We start from the raw sequence: 14723 nt of genomic DNA, 5'->3' as shown, positions 1-14723 counted from the left end.
GGCAGCTGAGCCCTCGGGGTGGCCAGCTCTGCTTGGTCATATCCGGGTACCCCTAGTGTGTAGGACACATGTTGTTCCCACCCATCCTCTGACACCTTCCATCTGCTTTACTTCTCTGAGACACATATTGGAGGAGTGTCGGGGACCCATCCTCACCTCAGCTCTGAGTGTGAGGTCGGTGGGGGGTGGACAGCTCTCTAGAAACTAGGAAGAGCACAAGAATGGCGGTGTTTGGCTCCAGCAGATGGGAGAGATTTGTGCCCCTGCCCCTTGCCCAGAGCCTTCTTGTGCTCGCCGCCTGTGCTGGTAAGTGTGGAGCAGGCCCGCCACACCCGCGCTGTGCTTGCTGAAAGTCGGTGGGACAGAGCAGGCCCTGTCCAGCCTTCCCTGGTGGGGCCAGCTCCTCACTGGTGTCTGGGGGGCTGGCTTTTCCATAGGTGCCAAGGAGAGGAGACATTCAGGCTGGGGCTTCATCCTTCTCACCTCCTGGCAGTGGGAGTGCCCGTCCTGCTGCAGAAGAATGTTGGTTTTAGAGCAGGCGTGTTGGCTAAGTCTTCAGCCAGCACCTGCCCGATGCCGGGCTGCCCCATGCTGGGCTGCCGTGCTGAGCGCCCCTGCGGGGCCCTGTGCTGCTAGTTCCCCGCAGGTTCGCCGGGCTCCCTGTTATGGTACCAGCACCACATGAGCACTCCTGAGATGAGTCTGTTCTGTTAGTGTCAGATGGCATTTCACAGAAATAGGCCTTCCTGGTCCTAGTCACGTTGCTGGAGTCTGTGGGAAGCTACCCGAGGGGGGTGGATGTAGCCAGGTCAGTCCAGCAGCCTCCATAGCCCCTGCACCAAGTGGCCTGGACCCAGAACTCCCCACCAGCTTGCCCAGATGTGGTCTTGTGCTAAACATACCACGGATTTCATGTTTGTAGCTGGGGAGGGGCTGGCTGCCCTATATGACAATGTTGGAGTCCTTCTCTGCCACCACAGCTGTGTATCCCAGGTGTGTGGTCAGAGCCGGGATGGTGGCAGTACACAGTGACCACCCAGCCCACAGGAGCCATTGTCCTTGCTGCTTCGTGACCCTCCCTCCCCTGTCCCTGGACCACAGTTCATAGAAACCGCACCTCAGATCCAGTCCAGCAGGGAAGTGGCAGACTTGGCATTCTTTACCTTGTAGCAGGTGGTGCTGAAGCAAGCTTCCTTTTTCATGCCATTTCTTGGTGTTTGGGTAGCAAACAGTCGATGTTTTCCCATGGACCGGGCCCATTCTGCTGCAGTGTTTGTAGGCTTCTAGCTCAGGGCTCCCTGTAACTCCCCTCACCACCTTCCAAAAGTGCATGCAGCTGTGTGCACCCAGCGCCCAGCTCGGAGCCACTCACAGCTCCGCCCCTCCCTGCAGTGGCTCTGCCCCTCCCCCAGGAGCACACCCTCTGCTCCTTGGAGGCCCCAGTCCTGCTGGCTCGGGAGCTTGGTTGTGGGCTCCGTGTCCTTGAGAGTTGGTTTGATTTGTGACCTCCTTTCCCCGCTGCTGGCAGGCAGAACTGAGGTGGGCCCAGAGCTCTTCCAGTGGGGACTTGGGGAAGACTGGGTCTCTGGTAGCTGGGGAGGAGAAAGGGGTCACCACTTGAGTGTTCAGGGGTGGGTTTGCTTCTAGGAGGAATGCTCCATCAGGCTTCCCAGGAGTGATGTCCACCTCCCTTCTGTGTGCCTGAGACCAGCCCTGGGCAGAGCAGACAAGAGGCCTTGTGTGTGCTACGTGGTGCATGGCTGTGCCTCAGGATGCCCAGGGCCAGTGGCAGAGGCACTTGAAGCCCCAGCATGTGCAGTGCACATTCAGGCTGTGCCTCTCAGCCCAGAGACGGGCCCTTAAGGTCCCCTGCCTCTGAGTTGCTGTTTGTCCCGGGGCTCAGTCCTGCCTCGCTGGATGCAGGGCAGTTTGTGGTCCCTGGGGATGACAAGTCCTCTCATGGGGGAGCCTCTGGGTTTACAGCCTGCCTTTGCAGTGTGTAAAGCAGACAAGGCTGCAGACATTCTGACCCAAAAACTTAAAAAAATACGTTCTGTAGAAGATAGAAAGTCGAGAGAAGTATAAATGGGGGAAACATTCTAGTGCAGGACAGTTTGGCTTCATTTCTTCTCTTTCCATTGCTCTTCCTTGTTGAGGTCGTAAAGACATACATAGAATTTTATGTGTGGCTTCTTTCCTATTCACGTTACAGTAGAAGTAAAATGTTCTCTGTAATTAAAAACCATTGGGCAACATTATTTTATGTGGCTGTGTGATAATTCCTTTTAGGAATGTGCCTGCTGTCCTTAATTACTGACTGGTGCTCGGATCCTGAGATCATGTCCAGTGTTTTGCTGTCACCAGTGATGTGTGTCCTGATGTGTGGCTGGTTCTGGTGTTTCTGTGAGAGAAGTACTGGGTTTGGGGCCTGAGCACCCTGCCTCTCACATCTTCGCTCCCAGACAGGAAGAGGGGTGCCCTGTTGCGTGCTTGCCTGCGCTGTGGCCCTCTTGGGGGGCTGGGCTCTCAGCCTGGGGTTGAATTTGGAATCTGGGTGTTCCAGGAAAATCTGTGAGCCCTCTGCTGTAATCCCTGCTTGGCTCCGTTTTATCTGATGTTGCTCAGTGTAGATGAGAAAGGCCACCCACAGTGGGATTTACTAGAACACAGCAGGAGGGCTGCTAACTTCTCTTTCTTCTTAACCTTTATCTGTGTCTGCATCTTGGCAGACACCAGGCACGGATAAAACCAGAAAATAGAATGCGTCTCCATTTCCAAATAAGCCCTGTTCTTTTGCCTGTTAACCCGTTGTTCTTTCAGTGTATGGAAACTTCACCGCAGTCCTCCACACCTCCCTGATACGCAAGCCTGTAACATGGCTGCTGTTTGCTGATTTCTCCTCCTTCTGGGCCCTCCTGCCCAGTAACCTGGCGGGGGTGGGGGGGTTTGGGGGGGCCGGCCCACAGCCTTCGGGCTGGAGCTTGACTTCCTTTCTGGGTGGTTGGGTGTGGGGAGGCAGTGAGCTGCAGTCACTGGAGCGTGGGAGGAGGAGCTGATGGTTGCTGCCTGGTTTAGCACTAGTGTGTGTTCATTAGAACGTATGGTGAACAAAAAGGAGCGTCCCCTCTCAGGAGTTCTCATTTACAAGAAACAAGTCGGCAGCAAGTTAGATTTAAGCTGTTCATTCCTTATGACTTTTGTTTCTTCCTGGAAAAGCATGTCCACCTCTCTCATGCCACCTGACTTAGGTCTCAAGGTTTCTCCCACTGGGAGAGGTAGTGTTGAGCCACTGATGGGCTCTGAGTGTAGCACCAGCTGCTTGTAACTGGCCCTGGTCACTGTTCACCCCCACCTGGCCTCAGCCCAGGAGCCAATCCCAGAGAGAGTTGCTTGTGGCACCCCCCTCCTTGGTGCGGGCAGCAGGCCTCCCAGGGGGGACAGGCACGTGTCCCCGAGGCTTCCTTTTGGGAGCTCTGATACGCCGAGCACTCGGATGCCCTACCGCTGTCCCACTGGTGTCCGATGGAGTGGCGGGCTCTTCAGGACCGTGCCTGCATCTTAGCAGACACCCCCACCCCAAGTTATTTTGTTGTGTGGCTGCAGGATCCTCCACTCCGAGCCCAGCAGGTTGGCATCTGCTGCTGATTGTGTCACCCCAGCTTGTGTCTGCTGCATGTGACCTGTGATGTGAGACCAGAGGTTTCCAGGAAGGTCCTCCTCCTGCTTCGGAGCCTTGTCCCCGGCACAGCTCACCGCATGGACTAGATGGCCATCAGCGCCACTTGGTCTCAGACCAGCTCACAGTCTCCTGGGACAGATGTGCTGTCTTTCCACAGATCGGTCCTGCTTCCTTTCTGAATGTGGCTGTGCTGTGTGGGTTTGGGTTCATCCTAACAGTCGTGAATGCAGGCCAGCCCTCATCTCCAGGACCAGGCTAGGACTCCATTCTCTGTTCAGCCCAGACGCACTGCCGTGCTCAGCCTGCCCTGCTGCCTTTATGCTTCCAGAAGTAAGAGTGGATGAGGAGGATGGTTCTAGAGCGTTCTGGCGTCCTGGAGTCTGCAGGTGTCTTGTATATTTAGGGATGGCCCTGACCCGTGTCCCTGTGGGCGGCGTACATCCTCAGACGGCAAGGCCTCAGGCAGAGTCCCAGGACACCCTTGCCCAGGTCCCCCTGATTTTAGTAACAGAAGAAAACCAGTTTGAGGCCTGGAGGAGAGGAGATGGTTCAAGCTCAGGTCCGGGGAGGTGCTCTCACTCTGCGGCCCCAAGAAGGAAGTGCCGAGAGCCAGGTTACATGGACTCTTCCTTGGTTCTCATGATGCCAACTTCTCGCCAAGCTTCGGTGGAGTGTACTTGCCCAAAGGCTGCCCCAGGCGCCTGGTCTCCCACAGTCCCCGCCTCTGGTCCTTGAGGTCTGGCTCTGAGGGTTCTCTGGGTCTGGCAGCAGGCCAGAGGTCTGTTTAGGGAGAGCTGCTGGTGGAACAGAGAGGCCTGGAGGTGGCATTCTTGGCGGCTCCTCTGAACTCCTGATGCCCAGCCAGGCCTCAGTGCTGTGGTCTTGAACACGTAGGTCCGTCTCCCCTTCTCCAAGCCACCCCGAGCCCTCTAGGGCCCCTCACCTGTGGGTGCTCCTTGTTGAGGAGGCTCTGCACGGCTCTCCACCCACCCATGCACTGCGTTTCTTTGTTGCGATCACCATTTCTGTTGTCCCTCTGTCCTCAAGATGATCAACGCAGCCTTGGCCCAAGGCGGGATGCAAGTAAGAGCCCGGTTCCCGCCCACCACCGCTGTGTCTGCCGTCCCGTCAAGTTCCATCCCTTTGGGCGGACAGCCCTCGGCACAGGTATTTACGGGGCAGCACCCAGGGCCCCCGGGATGTCAGGGTCCCCAGCGCGCCTTTGTGAGGCACACTGAGTCATGGCGACTTCCTTCGCAGCGACTCTCAGAGGGCCAGCTGCACCCACGTGAGGCCCACCCACTGTGTTTATTGAGAGCATAGAAGTAAACATCTGGGTTCATTTTAATGTTTTGGATAGTTCTAATGTGTTCATTTTCTGGACAAAGTGGGAGCTAAGTATCTTTTTTAAATTTTTAGTATTTTAGGTAGTGATGCTGCTGTTATTTTTGTGATAAAATAAAACAGAAGCCAAGCAAATATTTTGCTTTCTAGTGGCGTGCTCTCTAATACCACTAGCCATACATTTAAATCAATTAAAACTACATAAAGCTAAAGAGTTAATTCTTCAAGTTACAGTTGGTAGAAATTCAGTATCAGTTCAAGCGCCCAGTGGCCCCACGGGGAAGCTCGAGGCTGCCGTGCTGGGCAGCATGGATCATAGAACAGGTCAGTCCATTGTGTGGAAAGTTCTGTGGACCATGCTGTTCTGGAGGCCACTGCGTGGGGTGGGGGATTCTCCGACCACACCCCTGCGTTGGTAGGTATACAAAGACTAACATGTACATCGCGCTGCTTTGGGGTGTGAGCGCCTGGCCGGCCATCACCGTGTAACATTTGGAGTTCTTCCATGGTGTAGTTATTTGTTTCATAAACAGTCGTCACGTCCATTCCGTGGGCCAGGTGCTGTTCTGAGATTCTGAGAATAAAATGGCACTAAGGTTCCTTAATTAAGGACTTTCCATTTTAGTGGGTATGCTGTGAAAACCTCAGATTTGCCAAAACTTCAAAATTCCATTTCTGTGGTAAGGGAGATGCACCAGGGATCCTAATCACAGTGGCCCCCGCCCTTCCCCGACCGCCCTGTGCGGGCTTCGGGTCTCGCTGGTGCCAGGCCCTGTGCCACGATGCTGCTCTGAGGCAGTGGCGAGGGCCTTCCTGAGGCCAAGGTGCTGCTGTCTGGGGACAGTCTGTTTTCACCCCTCCTGGTTCCCAGCCCCCGGGGTCACCCCATGTGGGCCGTTACCACAGTTTCTTACGGATTTAAGTGTGAGTTCTTTGGCATTGACCTCCCTTTTGGAATCGTTGGGTTTGGGACAAGGAAGTGGCTGGAACTGCTGGTGAAAGATCCACAGGGCTTGGGGAGTGGGCCATGTGGCCAAGACGGTGAGCAGGGCAAGGTGGGCCAGAGCCCGCACACAGCTCCTGGAGGCCATCCTCCAGCCCCGTCGCCGCTCACGTGTCGCTGTTGTCTCCTGCCCTCCAAGCCCTTTGGATTCTCAGCTCTTTGGTCTCGAGAGGGCTGTTCTTTCCACAGTGTCTGGCTCAGCGTGCATCAGGCAGACAGAGTCGGGTCGGACTCTTGGCTGTTGGGGAATGACCTTGGCGTCAGCATGCAGGCCTGATGTTTATAAAAACAGTAAGAATCCCCAGCATTTTCAGTGTGTCCTCTGTGCCAGGCCTCGAGTCAGGTTCCTTCTGTGCAGGTTGTTTGTTCTCACGCGGTGAGTCAGCTCGGATCTTTAGGAGGGCTCTTCATAGTCACCTCAGTCGTGGTCCCCCAGCAGCACTCAAGCGGGAGGTGCCACCTTCCCCTATCAAAACGGACCAAGGCACTCGCTCCACTTAAAGCGTCCTCAGCCCAGGCTCTGCAGCTGCTGTCTGCCCACCTCGGCCTCTCAGCAGGGCCCCCTCTTCTGGATTTAAACCCACTCTCTCCCCCTGCCCTTCCCCTGTAGCAGTGGCATCTGGCCGGCCACACAGCTGGTTCCAGAACCGGTGCGCAGCTGCTTCTGCGTCACTGTCTGTCTAATCCAGTCTCTCCCAAGAAAAGCCAGCTTATTCCAGGAGCGCATCATTGAAGCATAACTGTGAGCTGCCCCTGCAGTCCAGCAGGCCTCCCACCCGCGCTCCCGGCAGCCGGCGCCTCCGGACCTCAGTGTGTCCACAGGGCATAGCCAGTGGCTGCTGTTGGCCCCCGGCCACCTGCACACAGCTCCTCAGCAAGATGTGCTTCAGCGTCCACACTGCTTGTCTGGTTCTGTCCTTTGTGGCAGCAAATTGGGTCCAAGAAAACAGGCAAAATAGGCATTCCCCTCTTCCAGCAGCCTTCTTGAGACGGCACATGCTTCTCAGCCTCGCCCCTGCCCCTGCCCCTGCCCCTACAGTGTGTCTCGTGGCTGCGTCTTCATGTTGTCATGGGGACGCCTCGTGGACCCAGGCCACCATGACAAGGCAGGGGTCCCTCTTCTGCTGCTCCCTTAGTGTAAGCAGGTAGAGCCATGGTGAGGCCCACGTTTGGCTTTGCTCTGGACAGTGACTCCTGGGGACACATCGTGGGCAGGATCCAGGAGTGTGGGGCAGATCCAGGGGTGTCTGGTGGGTGCTGTGGTCCCAAGAAGGCTGGAGCGCTTGGTGCTGGCAGCCTTCTTGAGTTGTCTTCACAGCAGGAAGCTCCCCAGACCAGCCTTCCTGCCCTGATGCCCTTCATCCTCTGCTGTTTGCCCCGAGCTTGCCGTCTGCCCCCCCCCCCCCCGTTCCCACACCCTCGGGAGGCAGGTGGTGCCAGAGTGCCCGCACTCCCCAGCTGGCCAAGGGGCCCCGAGCAAGGCCCTGCCTACTGACTGCACTCCCATCTGTTACATGCAGGTGACAGCAGGCAGCACTCATTTGCCTCCACTGAGGTGTAGCTTTGCCAGCAGCTGTGACGCACACATGCCCCTGCAGAACGTGCCCAGAGAGGGAAGAATGCATGGGGTGGTGACTCTCCCCTCGGTGGCGCTCATGTGTGACTGAAGGGCACAGCCATCTTGCTGTCCACCCCAGAGGCTGGGCAGACCTGATGTAAACCTGAAGACTGGGGTTTTCGTCTTGCCAGTGGCCTCGCTAGGCCAGTTTTTCCTTGACATGGGCCTCCGGGTGGCTGCTCCCCACCCAGGAGGGTCTGGTGATGGGATTCGAGAGGCCTGGGAGCCTTGTGCCAAGGGGGTTCTGAAGAAACTGCAGAAGGGGATGTTTGCTGCCAACTGGAATCATGCATCTTTCCAAGGGAGTTGTGAGGTACAGAGAGAGAGGCTGGCGGAGGCCAAGGGGTTTCAGGTGGCAGTCTAGAACGTGGATGGGTGCGGCGCAGGCCAGGCTTCAGGGAGGAAGCAGAGGCGTCAAGCACTTGGCCCAGCCTGGTCAGGCCGCTCTTCCCCACGTCTTAGACCCTCTGCCTCACACCCAGGAGAGCCGTGTGTGTCCAGTGGCTCTGTGGAGCCCAAAGCAGAAGGGGTGGGCCGGGTGCACCCTGTTTCCCCATGGTCTGCATGCTGAGGGCACCTTCTGCAGTGCAGCTCCAGATGGTGGGCGGGAGGTGAGCTGCGGAGTGGCCTTCGCTCTGCGGCAGCTCCATGCCGGCCGTGCCGCTCCGCGGGCGCTTTGTCTCCCTTCAGAGAGGCACCAGCCTTGGCCTGCAGGTGGACTAGATGCCTTCAGGGGGACAGCTGCTTGAGCAGAGGCTGAGATGCCTCCTTGGGCAGGGGGCGCCCAGGCTGGGAGGGAGAGGCCAGGGCCAGGGAAGGGTGGCAGCAGGGGCTCCCAGGGAGGTGAGCAGCTGGGCTTTGGCAGGAACCCACTGCGGGCAAGGCCACGGGCCTGCGCTGCCCCCTCCTTGGCACCGTCTGGTCCTCTGCAGGACCTTCTGGATGACCTGTTCACCTCCCTAGTTCTGGGAGCTTGTTGGCACTGTGGATCCTAGAGCCTGTTTTCCAAAGCAGGGCCATGCTGCCCACCCTGGGGCTCTGCACACTCTGGCTCTGGGACGCGCATCCTGTTTGGGGCACCTGCTGCGCCCCGTTCAGCATAGCACACTAAGCCACCCACCCGTTTCTGACTTGCTGTCATCAGTGTGAATCGCCTGGAGCCATTTTGTTCTCCTCGGCGGAGCAAGTGGGCCCGGCAGCCAGAGGCCCCTCGGCCCATCTGCAGGCCTGGGCACAGGCCGTGGGAGCAGCCCGTTGTGTTTGTTGTCCTGCTGGGCCAGCAGCAGGGGTTTGGTCCTCTGCCCAGCCATGGAGGGAGGGTTGTGCTGTGGCCACCATGCGGCTCAGTCCTGCACACCTGGTGGGAGGCGCTGAAGCTGAGGGTCAGGAGGCGTGGACGGTTCCCTCGGGAGCTTGGTCCGGGGTGCGGGGGGTGGGCACCTGTCCCTGCTGGAATCTGGGCTCCTCCAAATGCTCTTTCTGTTCTGTGATTGAAGAACCGAAAAAGGTAGCAACCCGCACAGAGTGATCCTAACCCGGTAGCCCAGCACCAGCAGAGGGAGTAAGTGGGAGAGAGAGAGGCGTGAAGCTGTGGCCAGAGTGCCTGGGGGGGCGCCAGAGTCTGTCTGCAGAACCGGAGGGCCCAGGAGGCAGGGGTGGGTATGTGCTGGCCTCCAGGAAGAGGCTGTGAGGGGACCCTCAAGGCGTGCAGGGAGTTGACCAGGGTGTGGGCAAAGCCATGCCTCCAGCCCCCAGGTGCTAGTGTGGTGAGGGCCTGGGCCACTGTGCTGCCGTCATTGGTGCCCAGGGCTGGTAGGCAGCTACCTCCCCAGAGTTGCCTTGTGCCTCTGCTGTGGAAGGTGGTCACTGCACACACGCCTGTCCCTGATTCCTGGGCTGTGTGGCTCATCTGGCAGGGTTCACAGACAAGTACGGCTGCATCCCTGGTGGTGACGTGGTGCGGCCGACGCCCTGTGCTCTCCCCATAGAGGACTGAGGGTGTGGGGCAGCCCCGGCCCTGCAGCTGAGGAGGCAGCCTCTGAGAGTGGCAGTGAGCTGCTCTCCCGTCCCAGCCGGGGCTGCCTAACCGCCGGACGGAGGGGCCCCGGGCCTGGTGTGCAGCGGAGCTGACGTGGGCCGCTGTGCTTCCACTGAGCGTCAGATACGTCCCCGGTGGCCTTGGGAGCGGAGTGGGCTCCTGGTGGCATGCGGGGGGACAGTCCCCCCGTCACAGCTCAGGTCCTCACTGGCCGCAGGGGGGAGGATGTAGGTGGGGGCCAGGTGGTATCATCTGAGGCCGTAGGCTTCCCCTGGCAACCCCCCAGGCTGCCACAGCCATGAGGCAGGGTCGTGGGGATGCTCTGTCATAGCCCAGAGGCTTGTGGGTCTCCCTGCCAGGGAGCAAGAGCTGCCCGGCCTGCCCTTGGTGCCAGCGCTTGGTCCCCGTGTGCTCCAGGCGGGGGCGGTGCCGGTGTTTGTATTTCAGAGGTAGGTGTCTGAGCAAAAGACGAGGAAGGGTGTGCAGTGAGGCTGAGAGGAGGGGCTCCTGCGGACACGGGGCCCACAGGCTGGGCGGGCGGGCACAGCGGCACAGCAGGAGAGAGAGCTCGAGGCAGGCTGAGCCCCCTCCCCTTCCAGGTCAGCCAGAACACCCTCACCATGCTGCCCTCGCCATCACCCGGCCAGCAGGTGCAGACCCCGCAGTCGATGCCACCTCCCCCCCAGCCGTCCCCGCAGCCCAGTCAGCCCAGCTCGCAGCCCAACTCCAATGTCAGGTAGGCCCGGCTGGGGGACCCCTTCCTGCCCGGCTCCTGGGGTGGCTGGTGCCCCCCACACACGTGCCTCCTTTCCTCTGCTGCAGCTCCGGCCCCGCCCCTTCCCCCAGTAGCTTCCTGCCCAGCCCCTCACCACAGCCTTCCCAGAGCCCAGTGACAGCACGCACTCCACAGAACTTCAGTGTTCCCTCCCCGGGACCTCTGAACACTCCCGGTAAGTTGGACTTGGGGTGGGTTCGGCCCAGACCTCGGCTCCAGTGGGGCGAGTGAGCACCGGGATCCCTGAGGCCCTGAGACCCCACCCTGCGGGTCTGCAGAGCCAGGCTTTTGTGGGGTGGCTCACTCACCAGGCGTGTCCTGCAGTGAACCCCAGCTCCGTCCTGAGCCCAGCAGGCGCTAGCCAGGCTGAGGAGCAGCAGTACCTGGACAAGCTAAAGCAGCTGTCCAAGTACATCGAGCCCCTGCGCCGCATGATCAACAAGATCGACAAGAACGAAGGTGGGCCTGGCGCCGGGCGGGCGCACCCGTAGCCAGCCCAAGCCCAGCTCCTAGTGTCCCCTTTTCTGTCCCAGACCGAAAAAAGGACCTGAGTAAGATGAAGAGCCTTCTGGATATCCTGACGGACCCCTCCAAGCGGTGAGCTTTGCCCCAGGCCTCGGGGGGAAGGACGACGCTGCCCCCACGGCCAGAAGCCTGGCCACCCAGCCTCGGCGAGGGCTCGGTGGTGACATGCAGCTAGAGCAGCACAGGGGCTCCCTGCCCTGCCTTTGCCACCACCCAGCTCTGCCCTGTGGCCGTCACCACTGTGCCTCATCAGGCCACTGGCCACGTCCGGGCTTGCAGAGTCCCCACCGATCCAGCTGGCCCAGACGGGCTTCAGTATGACCTTCCACCCCGCCCTTAATTTGCCTTGGGCAGACAACTGTCGTAGCTACCCCACATGCAGAAGGCGGCAGCTGTGGCTCCCATAAGCTGGCTGTGAAAATGAAACAGGCCGGTGCCTTGAGAAGCACTTGGTGGGCTCTGGACACCGCACCCACACCCTTCTCTGCCTGCGTAGCCAAGCTGCTCTGCACTCCAGAGCCTGGCTAGTGCCAGACGACCTGCCCCACCCTGGCTTCAGCCATGCTTCCCTTCTCAGAGGTCTTCCCTGTTCTGCTCACCTGGGCAGAATGCTTGTCACTGTGGAACTGGGCGGCCTTCCAAGCCCTCTTGAATTGACCCCTCATTGCAGTATAGGGCCAGGGGGTGCAGGTGCCTGGCCTCTGTTCCTCTCCTTGACACAGCACACGTATGCCTTGTTCTGTCACCAAGAACTGGGTGGCTCCTGGAGGTGGGACCCCCTTACCTTAGACTCCAGGGCTGAAAACGGTTGACTGACTGGGATTCCTGTGGAGGGTTGGAGTGGCCAGTGCCTTGGAATTGGTTCTGTCCGCAGGTGGGCAGTGGTTGGGATCAGCTCTCAAGTGCATGGGCTTGGCAGCCTCCAGTACAAAGGGCCCCCATCATTTCCTCCACAGGTGCCCCTTGAAAACACTGCAGAAGTGTGAGATTGCCCTGGAGAAACTCAAGAATGACATGGCGGTGGTGAGTGGGCACTGTGGCCCAGTGCTGTGGGAAGGGTCATAGGCAGCCCCGGGCAGGTCAGGCTCTCCCCGCAGTGACTCAGAAGCACCTGCTGGGGGAAGCTTCACAGTCAAGGGTGGGCAGAGGAGCATGCCACTCAGCCTGAGGACCCTGCCTGGAGGGGTTGTCAGGTCAGGCCCACTGGGACCTGGGGGAAGTGGGCATGGGATTGTGGGAGAAATCCCTCTCCAGCTGCCATCCCCCAGGCCCATGGGTTTTCATGCCTGCAGCCTCCCACCCAGCACCAAGCCAGGCCCGGTGGGCGGGGACAGAACTGTGGAAGGTGGAAGCCTCAGGTGGCCAAGGTGGTGGGGAAGCCACAACAAGCCTGATTGTGAGGGTGGGGATGTGGGGTCCAGAGAGCTCCCTGAGAGTGGGCCGCTGATGCCGCCCGTCCTGCCCCAGCCCACACCCCCACCACCCCCAGTGCCGCCAACCAAGCAGCAGTACCTGTGCCAGCCACTTCTGGACGCAGTCCTGGCCAATATCCGCTCGCCCGTGTTTAACCACTCCCTGTACCGCACGTTTGTGCCGGCCGTGACGGCCATCCACGGCCCTCCCATCACGTACGTACAGCCAGGGCTCAGCCTTGCAGCAGAGGGCGGTGGGCCATGCCCCCCAGCCTAGCCCAGTGGTCACCACAGCGCCTCCCCAGGGCCCCGGCAGCGTGTGCCCGGAAGCGTAGGTTTGAAGAGGACGAACGGCAGAGCATCCCCAACGTGCTCCAGGGGGAGGTGGCCAGATTGGACCCGAAGTTCCTGGTGAACTTGGACCCTTCCCACTGCAGTAACAATGGCACAGTCCACCTGATATGCAAGCTGGGTGAGCAGCAGAGGGCGGGCCCAGCCAGAGCCACAGGCCCCCTGGGGACAGCTCGGTCCCCCACAGACAGATGCGCCCACGCCACAACCCCAGGCCCGCTGTCCCCATGACCCTCCCGGGAGCCTGTCCCCACTGTCCTAGTCCTCACACACCCCGGCCCAAGGTGTGCACTGGAACCACACGTGCTCACCTGAGCGCCAGGGGAGCCCCTTCCCCTGTCCTGGTGTGGTCTGGCCTGGGCTGGGTCACAGGCACAGCCACGTACATTGCAGATGACAAGGACCTCCCGAGCGTGCCCCCGCTGGAGCTCAGCGTACCTGCAGACTACCCCGCCCAGAGCCCACTGTGGATCGACCGGCAGGGGCAGTATGGTGGGTGAGCCAAGGAGACACCATGGGGGCGGGGTACCCAGCACAGGCGGCCGTCAGCTCTAGGCAACCAGGGTGTCCTCTGTGCCCCCAGCTGAGGCCCGTTTCTGCCCTCTGGTTCCCCTTTCGTGGATGGGAACGGGTTATCCAGCAGTCACTTGAAGAGAGAAGGCTTCTCTCCATATTGTGTCCCTTTGCCAGTCCTGTTTCCCCAGGGCAGTCATGTTCAGTGGGTGAACGGAGCACAGTCCGAGAAGCCCCTGGGGTCCCTGGGCTCCAGACCCGGTCGCCCTCCAGGTCTCCACTGACTTGTGGGCTGGCGAGGACAGCCCGCTGGCCACCCTGAAGTGCAGGGGAGAGGCTGTCTCTACTCCCCATGGCTGGCCTCCTGGCAGAGGGTGCAGCACTCACGTCCACTGCTCTGTCACAGATGCCAACCCCTTCCTGCAGTCAGTGCACCGGTGCATGACCTCACGGCTGCTGCAGCTTCCCGACAAGCACTCGGTCACCGCCCTGCTCAACACCTGGGCGCAGAGCATCCGCCAGGCCTGCCTCTCAGCTGCCTAGCCACCACCACTGCTGTATGTGGGGCCGCCCGCCTGCCTGCCCGCTGGGGACCGAGGGGGCAGCCGCAGCCTTGTGCTGGCTGCAGAGGGCACACCTCGTGTCCGCCGGTTCTAGGTGTTGACTCCCTTAGAGAGCCTGGGCTTAGGTTAGCTTTCCTGCTTTTATCTTCTGCCTTGGGGACCTGCCGTTCTCCCATCCTTGTCCAGGACTGAGGCAGTGGCTGCCCAGGCTGGCGTGGGGCTTCCCCTAGGGAGTTGGACGTGCCCTGTCCCTGGGCATTCCTCCCTGGCTGCTGTCCCCCAGCCTCGGCAACACCCATGACCTTCCTCTGTAGCATGGGGAAGAATTCAGGGTCTTGTTAGAGCCTTGTTTGTGCCAGAAAACATTTCTACCCGTTTCTGTAGGGGAACATGGAGAACATAGGAAGCCATTAAAACACAGAATCCTCTGATCATAGTTTGGGTTCAGACTGTGCCACCATTGGCATGTAGGGCACACCACCCCAAAGTTCCCAGATCCTGGGGTGCCATCTGTGTTTGCAGGGAAGGCCAGCCTGCAGGCAGCTACAGGTCCCTTCCGCCAACTGGGCCTCATACCTCATGGCATTCTCCCTTCAAGCCCTGTGGGCTCACTCAGCACTGTGGGGATGCCTGGGGAGCAGGGCCATCCTGTCCCTGGCGCTGTGCCCTCTAGCTGGGTGCTTGGGCCCACTCTCAGGTCAGGGGACTGTCCTGAGGACCTGGAGTCTGCACAGCCACCCCAGAGAGTGAGGGCTCTGGATGGGGCGCCAGCCAGCCGGCCCTCTGGTGACAAGAGGTCTTCCCTTTTGTATGTGCACTACCGTGTCATCTGTGGTTCTTAAAATAAATTTATTATTCCTGTGTTGGTCTTGAATTTTGTTTCTGTGTCCCACCCCTTCCCT

At 59.8% G+C, this 14723-nt stretch overlaps 1 protein-coding gene across 17 annotated transcripts in view; it reads left to right on the top strand.

Moving 5' to 3' along the window:
- The window catches only part of MED15 (mediator complex subunit 15), a 69435-nt gene extending 54753 nt beyond the window's left edge, over positions 1 to 14682 (top strand). For 6 of the 17 annotated variants that reach the window (XM_036993087.2, XM_036993090.2, XM_036993096.2 and 3 more), the window contains 10 exons: positions 4727 to 4846; positions 10282 to 10418; positions 10505 to 10632; positions 10782 to 10916; positions 10991 to 11054; positions 11939 to 12005; positions 12450 to 12610; positions 12700 to 12866; positions 13139 to 13241; positions 13665 to 14682. In XM_036993087.2, the coding sequence (XP_036848982.2) occupies positions 4727 to 4846; positions 10282 to 10418; positions 10505 to 10632; positions 10782 to 10916; positions 10991 to 11054; positions 11939 to 12005; positions 12450 to 12610; positions 12700 to 12866; positions 13139 to 13241; positions 13665 to 14013 (1431 nt within the window). In that variant the 3' untranslated portion in view covers positions 14014 to 14682. Of the gene's footprint in view, positions 1 to 4726; positions 4847 to 10281; positions 10419 to 10504; positions 10633 to 10781; positions 10917 to 10990; positions 11055 to 11938; positions 12006 to 12449; positions 12611 to 12699; positions 12867 to 13138; positions 13242 to 13664 lie in introns of those variants that run through there. The other 11 variants (XM_036993098.2, XM_036993089.2, XM_036993097.2 and 8 more) reach the window with 8 other exon arrangements.
- The last annotated feature ends 41 nt before the right edge of the window (positions 14683 to 14723 follow it).

Source organism: Manis javanica, chromosome 15 (genome assembly GCF_040802235.1).
Source record: "Manis javanica isolate MJ-LG chromosome 15, MJ_LKY, whole genome shotgun sequence".
NCBI classification, from domain to species: Eukaryota; Metazoa; Chordata; class Mammalia; order Pholidota; family Manidae; genus Manis; species Manis javanica.
The sequence above is the reverse complement of the archived record's forward strand: the minus strand, read 5'-3'. Positions and strand labels throughout refer to the sequence as shown.